General features: G+C 42.0%; 1 protein-coding gene across 2 annotated transcripts in view; it reads left to right on the forward strand.

Moving 5' to 3' along the window:
- Nucleotides 1-5,386: 5,386 nt before the first annotated feature.
- SLC7A8 (solute carrier family 7 member 8) overlaps nt 5,387-15,704 on the forward strand; it is a 52,570-nt gene continuing 42,252 nt past the window's right edge. Inside the window, exons 1-2 of one of the 2 annotated variants that reach the window (XM_065940218.1) lie at nt 5,387-5,690; nt 6,103-6,286. In XM_065940218.1, the coding sequence (XP_065796290.1) occupies nt 6,145-6,286 (142 nt within the window). In that variant the 5' untranslated portion in view covers nt 5,387-5,690; nt 6,103-6,144. Of the gene's footprint in view, nt 6,287-15,704 lie in introns of both variants that reach the window. The other variant, XM_065940217.1, reaches the window with a different exon arrangement.

Below are 15,704 nucleotides of genomic sequence, written 5' to 3' on the forward strand. Positions count from 1 at the left end.
GAAGTAAAGTCAAGGGAGATTCTGTTAGTTTTGTATTTTTTAAACTGAAGTTATTACAGCATGTTTGCATGCTGATAAGAATGATCCAGGAGAGAGTAAAAAACATGATTCTGGAAAGAGAGGAGTAGTTGCAGGAGCAAAATTCCTGAGTGGGTAAGAAAGGACAGGGAAGCTAGTGCACAAGTCAGGGAGATACCGAGGAACACACCACATCCATCTCTACAGGAGAGGAGGTCGAGTATGTGGGGAAAGATACAGGTACTTGGATGGATGTAGTGGTTGGAGGACGTGGACATTCTCTTCTATCGTCTCACAATGAAACAATAGGCAAGGATGTCAACTGAAAGTGAGGATTTGGGGGATGGTGTTGGTTTGCAGCAAGCAGTAGATAAATGCAAGAGGCAATGACCACAGGATTGCAGCAGGACTACTGGGCAGTGTTGAGGGCCTGCTTGAGATGTGTGCTCTGTGAGAAATGATCTTTAAGTCAAACTTGGATGGTGTTGTTCCCCTCTTTCCACAATCCAGTACCTCTCCCAGCACTGAGGACTGTATCTTGCTACAATTAGTCAGCACATCAGTTCATTGGTTATTATATAATTTATTATTCATTAATGCACATCACCATTCATTCACTGAATCATATTTATTGAGTGCCAGGCACCACTTAAGGTACTAGGGCTATATCAGTTGAACAAAACAAACCTCTGACCTCAAAGAACTTCTCTTCCATATCTTAAAAGACCAGAGCCCTCATCTTTGGTAAATACAACTCCTCAGTGAAAACCAGTCAGGAGGTGGAAGTTTCATATTTAAGTACTCAAAACTAAAGTCACCTACATTCTAAAAAGAAGAATACCAAGGTGCCATGATAGATGTGGCCAGTAAAGGAGTGAAGGACATGCAGTCTGCCTCAGGGAATGCATCTTTCTTTTTTTCCCACTGGGGCTGGGCTAGTTCCATGGAAAGCAGCCAAGTGCAGCAGACAGAAGAGTAATATGCTGGAATTTTTATCTCTAGTGTCAGAGTAAGGATTCATCATTATCTCCAGAAAAGCATGAATTAATGGACCATCATAACAAAACAGGGTCTGCTCCATCCAAATTCTCAGGACTACATAAACCCTGGAAGATACAAGTTCCTTTCAGTTTAGGAATATGTAAAACAGCATACCCTTGAAAGGGCTTAACTGAGGGCATCTCCTCATTCCACCTTCCTTTTTTCTTGCCCATTTTGGCCTTTTCTTCCTTCCTTCCTTCTTCTTTACTCACTAATTTTCATCTGCTTTCCATTTTGAATGAAACAAAGGCTCTTAGAACCACTACCTCAGGAAGCCACTGTTTCACTATAGGCTGGTCGCTGGGATTCTAGGAAGAAAGCTGGCTTTAATTGAAATCATGGCTCCCTTCTGACTTTGGGCAGGAAGGTGCGAGAAGAGTGGATAGGGAGCATGGACTGAGCTCCCTCCAGAAAGAGATTTGGATCCTCTTTCAGTGACCTCAGAGACTTCACAGCTCTGCTACAAGAAACAAGAATAAAATGCTTGTCCAGAAAAAGAAGTCAAGGGAATTCCCTGGTGCTCCAGTCGTCCAGTGGCTTTCACTGCCAGGGCCCAGGTTTGATCCAGGGAACTGAAATCGTGAAAGCCATGCAACAAGGCCAAAAAAAAAAAAAATGTCAGAAATGGAGTGAATGTGCTTTATGCTCTGCTCCTCTGCATTAACAGTTACTTCTTATCTGTTGTTGTTTTTTTAATCTTTTTTTATCTGTTGTTTTGAAAGGGGAATACTGAAACAGGATAGTGTTTTTGTTCCACTATTACACAATAGCGTGCCCCCATGCTATATCCCTCTCTGTGCAGTAGATGTCAGCCTCACACAGCCTTTCTCTTCCTAACTGCAGATTCTTAAGAAAACTACCCTCTTACCCTTTCCCTGGGTAAAAAGATTAATTTCTTCTCATCTTAAGCATGAAAAACAATAGTAAACAGTAATTCTGGAAACAGAGTTGCATTAATGTACCTGAAAAGGACTGTGGGACTAGGGAGAAGGGGACAAGTAGAGGGGTGGGGGACAGGTTAAAACCTGTGGGTCTCCAGTTCAGTCGCTCAGTCGTGTCCGACACTTTGCGACCCCATGAATCGCAGCACGCCAGGCCTCCCTGTCCATCACCAACTCCCAGAGTTTACTCAAACTCATGTCCATCGAGTCGGTGATGCCATCCAGCCATCTCAGCCTCTGTCGTCCCCTTCTCCTCCTGCCCACAATCCCTTCCAGCATCAGGGTCTTTTCCAATGAGTCAACTCTTCACATCAGGTGGCCAAAGTATTGGAGTTTCAGCTTCAGCATCAGTCCTTCCAATGAACACCCAGGACTGATCTCCTTTAGGATGGACTGGTTGGATCTCCCTGCAGTCCAAGGGACTCTCAAGAATCTTCTCCAACACCACAGTTCAAAAGCATCAATTCTTCGACGCTCAGCTTTCTTCACAGTCCAACTCTCACATCCATACGTGACCACTGGAAAAACCATAGCCTTGACTAGACGGACCTTTGTTGGCACAGTAATGTCTTTGCTTTTTATTTTTATTTATTTATTTTTTTTTGTGTGTAATAAAGTTTTATTAAAGTATAAAGGAGATAGAGAAAGCTTCTGACATAGGCATCAGAAGGGGGCAAAGAGTACCCCATGTCTTTGCTTTTTAATATGCGATCTAGGTTGGTCATAACTTTCCTTCCAAGGAGTAAGTGTCTTTTAATTTCATGGTTGCAATCACCATCTGCAGTGATTTTGCAGCCCAAAAAATAAAGTCTGACACTGTTTCCACTGTTTCCCCATCTATTTGCATGAAGTGATGGGACCAGATGCCATGATCTTAGTTTTCTGAATGTTGAGCTTTAAGACAACTTTATCACTCTCCTCTTTCACTTTCATCAAATATCAGGTGCGATATCAAGCATATCACAGATATGCTATCAACTCAAGAAGATATGGACATGGACCTGATCAAAGGTCTTCACCTCCCTCAAGTGGAAGAAGCTGAGACATCAGCAAGTAGTTGCAGTGTCCTGGGGAAAGATATCAGTGTAAACCATTGATATCCTGTCTGTCCAAAGGTGCCCTATCTTTGTCCTCAGATAAGATGTTTCTCTGAGCCTCAGCTTCCTAATCTTTAAAAGAGGAAAAAATAATAGTCTTGTCTACCCATAGTATTTAATGAGAAAAAAAAAAGATATTGTGCAGAAAACAGTTTGTAGATAATGTATTATTTAAATATAGACAGTAGATTTAAAGTTATAAAGGCAAATGTACATCAGTTATGAAAAAAGAAGAATTCAGTGCTCAAAATTGAACCTTCAGTCAATTATTCTTATAGATTTTTCTCAAATTATCACAGGGAAATTTTTCTTTCTCTCCTGAGTTCCTTGTTAGCCATGTGGAATTTTGACACACTTAGGCTTTATTTCACAAAAAGATCCCAACCTGGAGGGAGCCATATAATACGCATGAATGGTCTTGTGGAGGGAGAAGGGGTGGAGATTTCTTTTCTAGCTTTTACATTGTACCATTAGTAGACAATCATAAGCCACTTATAAACTTCAAGTGCAAAAGAAATAGAAATATTAATCTTCAACAACCCGTTCTTTCCAATTGTCTGTGCTTAATTGCATTCCACGGTTGCATTTGATCCCATTCCTCTCTTAGCTTCTTAGTTCATAAATTGCGATGGCTAAAGCTTACCATATTGTGGTCAGTAAGCACCAGTTTAGGCAAGAGACCTTGAATTCATCACGTTCTTATTTTATCTCATACTAAATCTACACCTTTTGAACTGAGACATTACTGAAAGAATTCATATTTGAGAGCAGAAAGACTGTTTTATACCTTGATGTTGAAATTTCAGCAGACGTTTCCAAATGAGATTATTGATGCTCTCTGATGTCATGAGGAAAGGCCAAAAGCAATTCAAATTTTTTTCATTTCTCATGACTCATCCCCTCCTGTGGAGTTTTGGGCTATATATTCCCTGCCTTGTCTGTTCATCTGCTCCTTTTGTTAAGAAAAAAATCCTTTTTGCATCACCACCCCCCACTTTTTTTTAATTTTTTTGCTGAGGCTTTCAATTTATTGTATCATGAACTGCAGAAGGAGAAGCAGTTGAACTCTCAACCTTTGAAACCTCTTAATACTTGCTGAGTGGTCAAGAGGAGAAGTGGAAAAGATTGTTGATTGGACTTTACCCCATTTGAAAAAGACCTTCCTACAACAGCTCAACCATCCCCATTTTAAGGAATTATGTATTTACTTTTCTTAAAATCCAAAATCTTTTGGAACATTCTGCAGAAAGTGAGGCCAAATTTCTACACTAGTGTCAACTTGGGAACTTTTTTAGACCCACTTTAAACTCAAGTGCTTTTGCATAATGTATGTAATATATTCAAAATAATTTCATTTTAGATATATACTTTTGTATGCTATATTGCTTTCTGCTATTTTTTCAGAGTACTTTGCAATTATAAATAACCGTCATTGCTCTCACCTAAAGCAGGAGTTTCTGGGTAGAATTCTTCATAGAAGACTAGAAACAATATCAATATGGAAGTAAGCCATCTCTTAACATCAACAATCTGCTTCATGATCAGAGAGGTGCTGATAACTCCCCACCTCCTCTCTGGTCTGCCTTTCTAATAATTTCATTATGCAGAAATATAATATTAGAAGCTATAAAAGGCCCCATTCCACCAAATTTTGTGTCATTTTTTTCCTGGGACCAGGGTTGAGGTCTTTTTTTTTTTCTGTTTAATCTAACACTAAGTATTAGTAAGAGATGTGATCAGTAAGGCTACAACTTCTTCCTGGTACTTCTGTTTCCACTGTACTCTTCAAGGCTGCTCACAATTATACTAAATGAACCTCTTTTCCATTAGTCTTAATTCTTTCCATTCCCCTCTCCCACCCCGATTTCCTCCTATTTTCAGATACTTGAAGATAACGTCCCTACTGCCTTCTCTCCTTCAAATCTTCCAGACATAAATATTTTAATATATTCGCCAGTGTATTTGTGATGGTTTTGAAGTGTCCGCACAACCGGTCCCTTATTTATAAAGCCCACGTCTGCTGAATGACCTGTAATGCTATACCAGCTCCTGGACTCTCCCGAACAGTCGACCTGGGAGGATTTTACTTCCGCTACTTACAAAGAGAAAGATGGAGACAAGGGAGAAGATCGATAACAATGAGAAATCTTTTCATCCATCTTGTCGGTGATCTTTGGGGACTGTGTGCTGCTATTTACATTGAATGGGAGGGAGGAGAGGGAGGATGCAGAGCAACGCTGGAAGTGGGAGGCGGAGCTAGCCCAGCGTTTAAAACCCCTCGCTAAAAGGGAAGCACGTTCGTTTTTGCTAGAGGCACTCTCCTGGAACCGCGAGGGATGGGGCGGTCTGTGCCCTGAGGACTGGCGGAGATCGGAAAAAGGAAAACAAGGACAAGAAAACAGGCGACACAGAAGAGGACCTCTGGGGAAAGCGGAAGGCAGGAGACGGGGGGGGAAGGAACCCACGCCAGGTGGAAACAGGACCCGGAGCGAACCGCTCGGGTTCACTGAGAGAGAAGAAAGTACCGGAGGATTGCCTTTTTTCCTTTCAGTTAATGAAAACGACTTTTATCCTCATAAAAGGCTAAGGGGAGGTAAAGACAATCTCTGTTTTCTTAGGGGGATAGCTGAGGGAAATCCAGACTATCTCTTTGAAGCTCTGAAATAAGCCACTGCCTGCTACACAGTGCAAAACGGTCCTGGTTTCTGAAGAGCTACATCCCTTTCAGGAGCATTCCAGCCAGAATAGCTGGTACAGTTCTATTTTTACATTTAAATGTCTGTGTCTCTCCCCCCGCCCCTATTCTAACAACACTTTCCTTGTTTGTAAGCACGAGTGACAAGAAAGTGTCAAGACGGAATAGGAATATTTTCATCTTTCTCTTTTATCTGCCTGGGTCTTTTTATTATTTTTTAAAGAGGGTAGGAGTGGTCCTTATCACGGAAAAGGACGTTTCCATTTGAAAGGCTCTCTCTCTAAATATATTTACACCCATATGCGTTTAGAAAGAGAGATAACTTTCGGAGGTTGAAATCCTATTGAGAAACATGGAAAAAGGAGCCAGGCACCGGAGCAACACTGAAAAGAACCACCCAGGTGGGAGCAGTTCGCAGGAGGCTGATTCTGGAGGGGGCGGAGTGGCCCTGAAGAAAGAGATTGGATTGGTCAGTGCTTGTGGTATCATTGTAGGTGAGTCCAATTCCTTTTCCCACCGACCGTTCCTCCCTGTCTGGTGGTCCTCTTATAGAACCTTAATCCCTCAGGCCCCCAGCCCCGCAAAGCACTGTTTTCTGCGTCCTGCTCCCTTAGAAAAGGGTTGTCGTTCACCTGTGCTATCGCCTACACAAATGGATTAAGTTTGAGAGGTATAGGACGTGTTGTATATCATGCATCTCTTCCCCAAGACCAGTCCTGTCCAGTGTTTGGGGAATGGAGCACTTAGGGGACACGCTCCTGGCTGATGGTCAGTGTTGCCTGGAAGCTTCTTGAAAATATAGGTCTCTGAACTTGACACTGGAGAGCTGATTCCAGTGACTTAAGGTAGGACTGGGGAACCTAGATTTTTAACAGGCTTTTCTGCAGCCATCTCCTTACCAGGCTGTGGATTGGCTTTTGAGATATATTTAGGAGCTATTTGGTTTTACTTTATATTAGACTATGGGTCTCCGAGGTGTGTAATAAAAATAGCCACAATAGCAGTATAAGGATGCCTTGCCTTTCTCTAGCTTTTCCATCTTATCCAGCACTTTATCTTGTGAAGTAGATGTGACAGGGCTGTTATTCCCATTTCCTGGGTGAGGAAATAAATTATGGAAGAAAAGACACGACAGATTGTACCTTTCTGTAATTGTGTAGTTGGCAGCTTCTCTCATTGCTTAGTGGAGTTGTGTAATATCCATGTCCCCTACCTCATGGAAGACCCTGTGAGGTTCTGAAGGGAAACGGGAGTAATTAGAATGGGGAGTCCGGCTGAAGGCTTTGAAACTGGGGAGCATGAGTGTCCTGCCTTTACACCAGAAGGTGAGAATTTCTTCTGCTGTCTTTGGGAAGGGGCCTTACATTTTCCCCAGAGAAAGGGGTACAGGACAGTCAGGCCAGATCAGTTTCTGTGCAGACTTCCTATTGAAGGCTTGTACTGTCCTGATGCCCACAGACCAGTTTCTCTGGATAATCCCATGGTCCTCATGGTACCACAGAAGCATTTTGGCAACTAAGCAATGCTGACATTGGAGAACACCCTTGAAATCAAATAATACCAGTACAGTATTCAGATAATCCTCTTCACCTCTGCACCCAGCCTTCAGTGTTATCGCCACTCAGCTTTCAAGGTGGAATGCTGCTCTAATTCTCTGACTCTGGTAGGTTTCCAGGCATCTACAGTTACAAGTACGGTAATGTTATTTTAGAGTATTATAGTCAGGATTTTAATTTCTCATTGTCTTTTCTCTATCTCGCCTTTATTGCAACTGCTCTAAAAAATGAGATCAGCAAAGTCCTCAATATGTACAGCACATGCCAATTTAAGGTCTATAAATAGCCCAGAGCTGTTACCTCTTTCACCAGTTTGACTGAGAGGATTAAGTACTTTCCTCCCTTTGGGAAGATTCTGATTCATACACAGATGTTTACACCCACATGCACATGAGCACAATCAGACCTCCTTCCTGCCTCAACCTTGCTCACCCACTCCTATATATGTGCAAGTATTCAAGGGTTGAGGATATTTTCCTATATAGTGGGCTTGTTTTTGTCTCTTTCTTTAGTATTTTTCTAAGACTGTGAAGAAATGGGAGTATCCAGGTGTAAGAGCTGTGGCTTTTAGTTGGGTGAATGCTACTAATGATTTATCCACAACCCCATGGGTAGTACTTCGGTGTAAGAATAGTCCGAGTGCTCCTACTTGTATTATAGCAAGAAGAATAACAACTCTGGTATTCTATGGTGAAAAGAGGCCCCAAATATATGATTTCAGAGAAATCAGGGTATTATTCCAAAGTTCAAGAATCCTTGTAGAGTTAATAGTCATGATTGTATCTCCATGTAAACTGAGACACACGTTTCCCCTTTAGGGTGTTGTGGGGGCAAAATCCTTTCCACTTCCCCTGCCCGTGTGGCTGTTGATTTACAAAAGTGCTGAGTAGCTGCCCTATCCTCTAGAGGGGTTTCCGAGTAGATGACAGTGATTCAGGTTTTTTCAAGACCAAATGCAAAAATAGAAATGGCATTCTGCACATGAAATTCAGTGATCTAGTGTTCAGTGTCAACACTGTGGAAGAAAGAATTCGAAGATATAAACAGAAAGGAAATTTCCTAAGTGAATTAGATCACGAGGTATGGAAAAATAGCAACTGCCCCAAATTGATCTCATTCCCAGTTAACTTAGGGATAAGTTAAACAGTGTTTCATAAAACATTTTAAAAGTTTCATTCACAATCAGCATCAATAATTTAAAATAGGAATAATAAGGACTTCCCTGGTGGTCCAGTGGTTAAGAATCCGTCTGTCAAAAAAAAAAAAAAAATAAGAATCCATCTGTCAGTGCAGGGGTTATGGGTTTGGTCCCTGGCCTGAGAAGATCCCATATACCTCAGGGCAGTTAAGCCCGTGCGCCACAACTACTGAAGCCTGAGCACCTAGAACCTGTGCTCTGCAACAAGAGAAACCACGGCAATGAGAAGCCAGTGCATCACGCAGAAGAGTGGCTTCCACTCGCCACAGCTAGGGTATGTCCATTCATAGCAACAAAGACCCAGTCCAGCCATAAAGAAATAAATAACAATTTTAAAATAAAATAGGAATAACAAGATGGTCGGTGTTACAGAAATATAAAATGAACCAATAGAAGATGCAGGCTCTAGAATTATCTATAATCTGATTGGAGAGATAAGTTTTATATGCATTAGACAAAGAACATTGGAAATTTATGATATGATTGAGTTACTTAAGGAGGAAAAAGTTAGGTGAATGGTGAGAAGCACAAAGAAAGAGAAGTTCTCACTGAGAACTAGATTAAGAAGCCTCTTGAAGGACATGGAAAAAGATAGAATAGAGAAGATAATTCTGGGAGATTTGGGTAGGTAGAAGGACAACAACTAAACTGTTATTTCCTTGAGCAAAAAAATGTGTCTGAATCTTTAGTGCTTAGCAGAGTCCCTGACTTGAAATAGTTACTCAAATGATTGTTGAATTTAATTGCCCTTCGACAAAAATGTGAAGACAGTAGTAATAAAGTGTTTATTTAAATGGCTGTTGGGAACCTGACTTGAAAATCTTTTAAGCTAGGAATAGTTTCATCAACTTGGAAATGAGGTTGTCCAGTTTTAATTTTTTTTTTTCAGTTTTAATTTTTAAACGTCACCTTTGCCCTAATTTAACCAGGCTATTGCTCACCACATATTTGGCCAAAGAAACCTGTTGGCAATAGGTGAACTTAGATTTCTTCATGAATGTGGAGTCCCCCCCAAAATCTAAAGAAAGTACGAAGGAGCCACAAAATTCATTAATTAACGCTATCAAAGCTACTGTTATTATTAAAAATTTATTATATGCCAGACACTTGTCCAATTGCCAAACATACATTCTTTTTTTTTTTTTTTTAAGTATTTATTTATCTGGCTGTACCAGGTCTTAGTTGCAGCACATGGAATCTGGTTCTCTGGGCAGGGATCGAACCTGGCCCCTGCATTGGGAGCATGAAGTCACTGGACCACCAGGGAAGTCCTACATTGCCTTATTTATCCCTCACAATAATCCCATGTGGTAAGCACTTCTTAGCCCTCCCTCCACATAAGGAAATAGAGGCTCAGAGAGACAAGAAACTTGGTGAGGGTCACATAGCTGAAAAATATTAAAGATTCAGACCTACAGCTTGTCTAAATCCTAAATGAAACTCATAAGCATTATTCTCTACTCTCAATTGTCATGTCCTAAAAGAGGTGTTTGCCTTCAGATCCTGTGCAGAGGTCCTTATTTGTTTTTATAGACGAAGCACTCAGTGTTGTGTTCCTTGCAAGGAAGTGTCCCAATATAAACAAGATCTGAGCAGTCAGTTGAGAGCTGAAGTACCAGTATAGCTGCAGGAAGACACTGGTGGGGGGTTGGAGCCTGAGGTGTGCTGGCTCCGCTATTGCAGGATGTGGTCAGCACAGACCATGCTTCCATTGACTCTCCCACATGCTCGCTCCTCCTTTGTGGACCGGCGTTCTCTACTGGAAAAACCATAGCTTTACATAAACTCTTTATATATATTACCTTATTTAATCCTGACCACCATTCTGTGGAAATAGGTATTATAACTCTGTTTCAAACATGGGGAAATGGAGTCACAGACCCTGGAGGACTGACTACTGAGATCTTCTGACTCCAGAGTCAAAACTCTTAGCCATTTCCTGTTTCTAATCGGTAACCAAGAGAGGAGGGAGGGAGGCTGATGTGTCTTGTGTGGTGGGGGAGTGGGCCATGCAGGACCATAACCCTGACATTGGAATTGGGAAAGGACATGGGTATCTGATACTGGAAAAGTTGGGGAAAAACTTTTTTAAAAGGCTGTTTGTCAACAAAGAAGCATACTGTAGTTGTAACCATACTGAAATGGCGCTGGGCTGATTTGGAAATATTTCAGGTCCAAAAGATTTTCAGACCCATGTATTTTGACACCATTTTAGAAGATTTTACATATTAGCTTTCTAATTCCCCAAATGTCTATTGGATATTAACCAGAGGGCTGGAGTGTGAAAATTCTTCTCAAATTTGTACTTCAGTTTTGTTTTTTTTTCCCAACATGAGAGGGATTAGGATTTGGTTCATTCAAGATGAAAACATGTTTAAAACTTTCATTGTTCTCAAAGAAAACTTTGAGACAGAAGCCAAGTAGGATACTTTTCAAAACAAACACATCTTGGTAAACAGAGAGAGGTTATACTCAGTGGTGTAATAATAATAAGTAGTTACCATTTACTGAGCACTACCACATACCAGATCAGTGCTTTATGAGTATTTTCATCTAAGCCCATGAAATAAGTACTGTTATGGAAAGGGTGGAATTGAATGAATAAATAACTGGCAGTGGCAGAGCCAGGATTCCCACCCAAGTCATTGAACTCTGAAGCCACGGGGCTTAATCAAAATGCTCCACAGGGTGGCTGGAACCAGGGATCCTGTTGCTTCCTACCTGCAGGAACCAGGGGGCTCAAGGAGTAATCTAGTTGAGGCAGGGCTGCTGGCAGGGCTCCAATATGCTGTCTCAAAGAGCAGAGTTACGCAGAATAAATGACTAACAGGAGACACTTAGAGTTGGGGAAAGAAAATAGAAACCCAGCAGGTAAAAACGATGTCCAGAGAAACAGAATCAAATAACCCATTCTATTTATTTAGAAAAGCAACAACAACAACAAAAACACCCTGTACCCAGATCAGATGACCTTCTCAGAGAGGCCAGCACCACAAATACCACTTTTTCTGAATTAAATTGGCTTATTGAAGTGGCATGATGGTATGGGCATACTGGGTGAGACTTCCAAGTTGCCCAGATACCAGGGTTTTCTGCTTTCCTCTGCGGGTTAATCCAGCAGCAGACCTGCCTACCAAGAAAGTCTTAGGAATGTCTGTTGTTGCTCTTGTTGTTTGTTGTTATTTGTTTGTTTGTTTGTTTGTTTTTGACTGCGCTAGGTCTTCATTGCTGCCTGCTGACTTCCTCCAGTTGCAGTGAGCAAGAGCTTCCCATTGTGGTGGCTTCTCTTGTTGCAGAGCATGGGCTCTAGAACATGAGGGTTTCAGTAGATGTGGTGTATGGGCTTAGTTGCATGTGGAATCTTCCTGAACCAGGAATTGAACCTGTCTGTGTCTCCTGAGTTGGCAGGTGGATTCTTAAACGCTGGACCACCAGGGAAGTCTTTGTTTGGTTATTATTGTTTGGAGATGGTGAGAGGGTATCAAAAAAGCAGGAATGAGCAAATAACTCCAAGAATATATCCTGAACTACCCGAAACAACCAAAAGGAGTTCATCCCTTCTAATTTTTAACTCCCAGCTGAGAGAGTGCAGAGCAAGAAAGACCATGCCTTGTTCCCCTCCCAGAACATGTCTGCAAAGGAGGCCCCCTGGGCTCTTCTCCCTGGAAATCTGTAAATGATAAAGTGCAGGCTGCTCCCTGGCACAGGTATGGGGGCTACTGGCCACAGGATTCTGATCATCCCATATTTTAACATTTAACAAATACTCATCCAACATTATATGCTAGGCCTTGTGCTAAGCACTGGTGAATTTTATTTCTAAGAAGCCAAATTGTGCCTCAAGTCTTTTTTTTTTTTCTCAAGTCTATTTTAAGCTGTTTTATTTATAGAATGTATGAAGTCTGAGCCGAAAAGCCTTATCAATCACATCTCATCCCTCATCCATTGTCACGGTCACAGCTCTTCACACTGGTTCGCTCCCTGCGGTTAATATTTTCAGCATTACCAGTGACGTCACTCCTGGGGAGCAGGTTTCATAATGTGCCTTGAGATGTTCTGGGCAACCTCACACTGAGCAGCATATTGTGAAGGCCGATTACCCAGGGGGTGTTTCGTTGCTGCAGAATTGTGAGTGTACTTTTCTCACTATGTATAGAGTTTCAAGGTGCCTGTACATCTGTGAGATTCATAAATGCTTTAGCAGCCTCTTTAGAGTACAGTTCTGCATAGCATGTTTAATCAGCAGCTGATGCAGGCAGGTCAGGTTGTCTAGGGATAAGGAGACATTTGCTAAGTGGGTCCTGATGCTGGGAGTAGAAAGCATGTGATGAATTTTCCCATGATTTGTATTATGTTGTGAACAGGGAGGAACCATTGTTGATATCAGAAAAGGAAGGACTTTGGAGATAGTCTTGGGTTTGTAAACTGCTTTCCTATTTACAAGCTTTGTAACCTGGAATAAGTTTATTGGCAATAAAATAGAAATTTCTTGTGAAATGTTAAACTGGCTGGTATCCAGCAGTTTATATTCAATAAATGTTAGTTTCTTTCTCTCCTAAGCTCATCCTCCACCACCCCCACTTCCCTTATCCTCCCCCCCCAACCCCATCCCCACACTCATTCATTTTGGTTCAAAAACAGGTTAGATTGATCGAGTGATGGGAAGAACTGGCCAATTCAGCCCAAGTCTGACCTGTTTATCAAATAGACAGTGTTTTTCCTTTTCTCTGTTGACTCGAGTCTACCTACTCATCAGCTTCTTGTGCTTCCCCTCTTCTAGGAAGCTTTTTCTTAGCAGCCCCCACAAGTGACGTTGTGCATCCCTAATATCTTGTCATGTATTGCGATTGCTTTCATGCAACTTCTGCTTTCCCTGGTGTTGTCAGTTCTGTGTCCATGTGCATCATGTCACCACAATTCCCTGAGGACAGACTCTTTCTCATTTTCATATCCTCATGTATTCAGCCTGGCATGGGTAAGTGCATAGAAAGTATTTGTTGAATAATAGCAGTCCATCTAAGCCAAACCGTCCATTAGAGATCTGCCTCCCAACAGTGTGAATATACACAGAATCTTAACCACTGGACCACCCTGAAAATGCTTAACAAACTGAACTTACTGAACTGTACACTTACAAATGGTTAAGGTGGTAAATTTAGTGCTGCATTTGAAAAAAAAGTTTTAGCTTAAAAACGAGTTATTCCCGTAAACAATAAATTTTTACATGTAGCAAAAAACAAGCAAAACACAAAGCATGCTAAATCTCACCTAAGTTCAAATTTGAAAAAGACTTTAGAAATTAACATTGAGGCTTACCTCAGCCTCAGCACTACTATATTTTGGGTCAGATATTTTGTTGTTTTGGGGGGCCGTCCCACGCACCCCCTCACCAGCTGTGGCAACCAAAAATGTCTCCAGACACTGCTAGTCGTCCCCTGAAGATGGGGAGATGGTGCAAAATTGTCCGCTGGAAGAGCACCACTGAGGTAGACAAAGCCTCTTACTGTTGGTTCCTGGTTTCCCAATCAGACAGGGAGACGCTGGACACCTGCTGTGAATCCTTAATGGGCATTTTTGAGGGCTCAGCAGTCTTAGCCCCTCAGGCCAGGATGCCTGTCTTTCAGTGACTGGTGGGTGGTGGTTGGCTCCATCTATTATGTTAAAAGTCTATGTGTGAACTAGTTCTTCCCAATTACGTTTTAAAGCAAGAATGTACAGAGTGGGTGCTCAATAAATACTTTTTGAGATGCAATTACCTGTTGGCCGCCCACCTGTAGCATCTAAAAATCATACCTAGACAAGTAAACAGATGCTCAGAGAATGCTTCATGGCCCTGGCCCTGCAGTGCTATTTCAGAGCCAAACTTCCAAGGTGAAACCATTATTGGTATCTTATAGAGACTGTCTCTACCCCTACTATTGCAAATCCTAGCAACTCCTTATATTTGTGATCATTAAGCAGATTATAAAGTGCTTCCATGCATGTATCCCCACCACAACCTTGTGAGGTAGGCAAGGCAGAAGCAAGTATTCCTATTCAGTAGGTGTAGGGACACTAAGAAAAATTCAGGCCACTCAGCTTGTGAGTGGCAAAGCAAGGACTCAGTGACTCCTCTGACTCTTAAGTCTAGCACCCATTTCATTCTTCAGCAAGGAATCTAAACCAGCAGAGTCCTAAAGCTCCTTCCCCATCTCTGTTCCACAAGAGACAGCAACCCCACAGGGTGTGTTTTGGAGTCCTGACCTGCCATCACCCTGAGGTGGCTGTTTGTACAGTCCTGACGGAAAGTGGAGATAGGATGAGAGGCATGGTGAGCTTTCAGGCCTGCTGTGAGGATTAAACCCTGGCCTCAATGTGCCGACCCCATTTCCATGCTGTTCTTGCAGTCCTGAAAATCCTGAGACCCTTCCAACCATTTTGTGGGAGAAGCACAAAGATTTGCCCTGGTTTTGTCTGGACATCATGGAAATGGACAGAACCTCCAAGGTCCAGGAGAAGCCCTGGCTACATTCCAAGACTAGCATGAGTCAGTAGAGAAGGCCAAAGCCTTTTGGATCTGAGGGTCTCTTGGGCAGTAGAAATCTGTAATTCCATGCCCTAGGACATTCTGTGATGGCTGCAGCATTCTAGCGTGGACAGACCTGGAAGTGAGTAAGGCATTAATAAGAATCACATGGGTATTGGCCCACAGGTGGAAGTCAGCAATTTTTCACGGCCACTGTGGATTTTCTCAATTCCAGCAGTTTTTCTAGTGATGACTTGCCCACTGATACAACTTGGCCCCTTCTTAATGGAGTGGTTCACTTGGCTTTTCTTTGACAGAACAAGCCAAGCTGGACCTCATTGTCCAGGCATCCTTGGGCCTATTTTTTACTAGAGAAGATCTATGTGATAAGATGGCTATTTCCCTAATTGGGGTCAATGAAAGAGGATTGAAAACCCAACCGACCCTGACTCTACCAGACGGTTGGGCATCTTGTTCTCAAGTGGCTTTGTAGATGATGAGTCTAAGAGTAAAACAATGGAGAAAAAAATTCCCGCTGTAATCAACTTTCTTCCAACCTCTCATCAAGAATGGTTCATAGTCAAAGGTAGAAAAGCCTTTCCCCAGTTCTCCTTTTTCACAGCCATTCCAGAAAAGCCTCACTTGGACAGTGT

This window comes from Muntiacus reevesi, chromosome 7 (genome assembly GCF_963930625.1).
Source record: "Muntiacus reevesi chromosome 7, mMunRee1.1, whole genome shotgun sequence".
Lineage (NCBI taxonomy): Eukaryota > Metazoa > Chordata > Mammalia > Artiodactyla > Cervidae > Muntiacus > Muntiacus reevesi.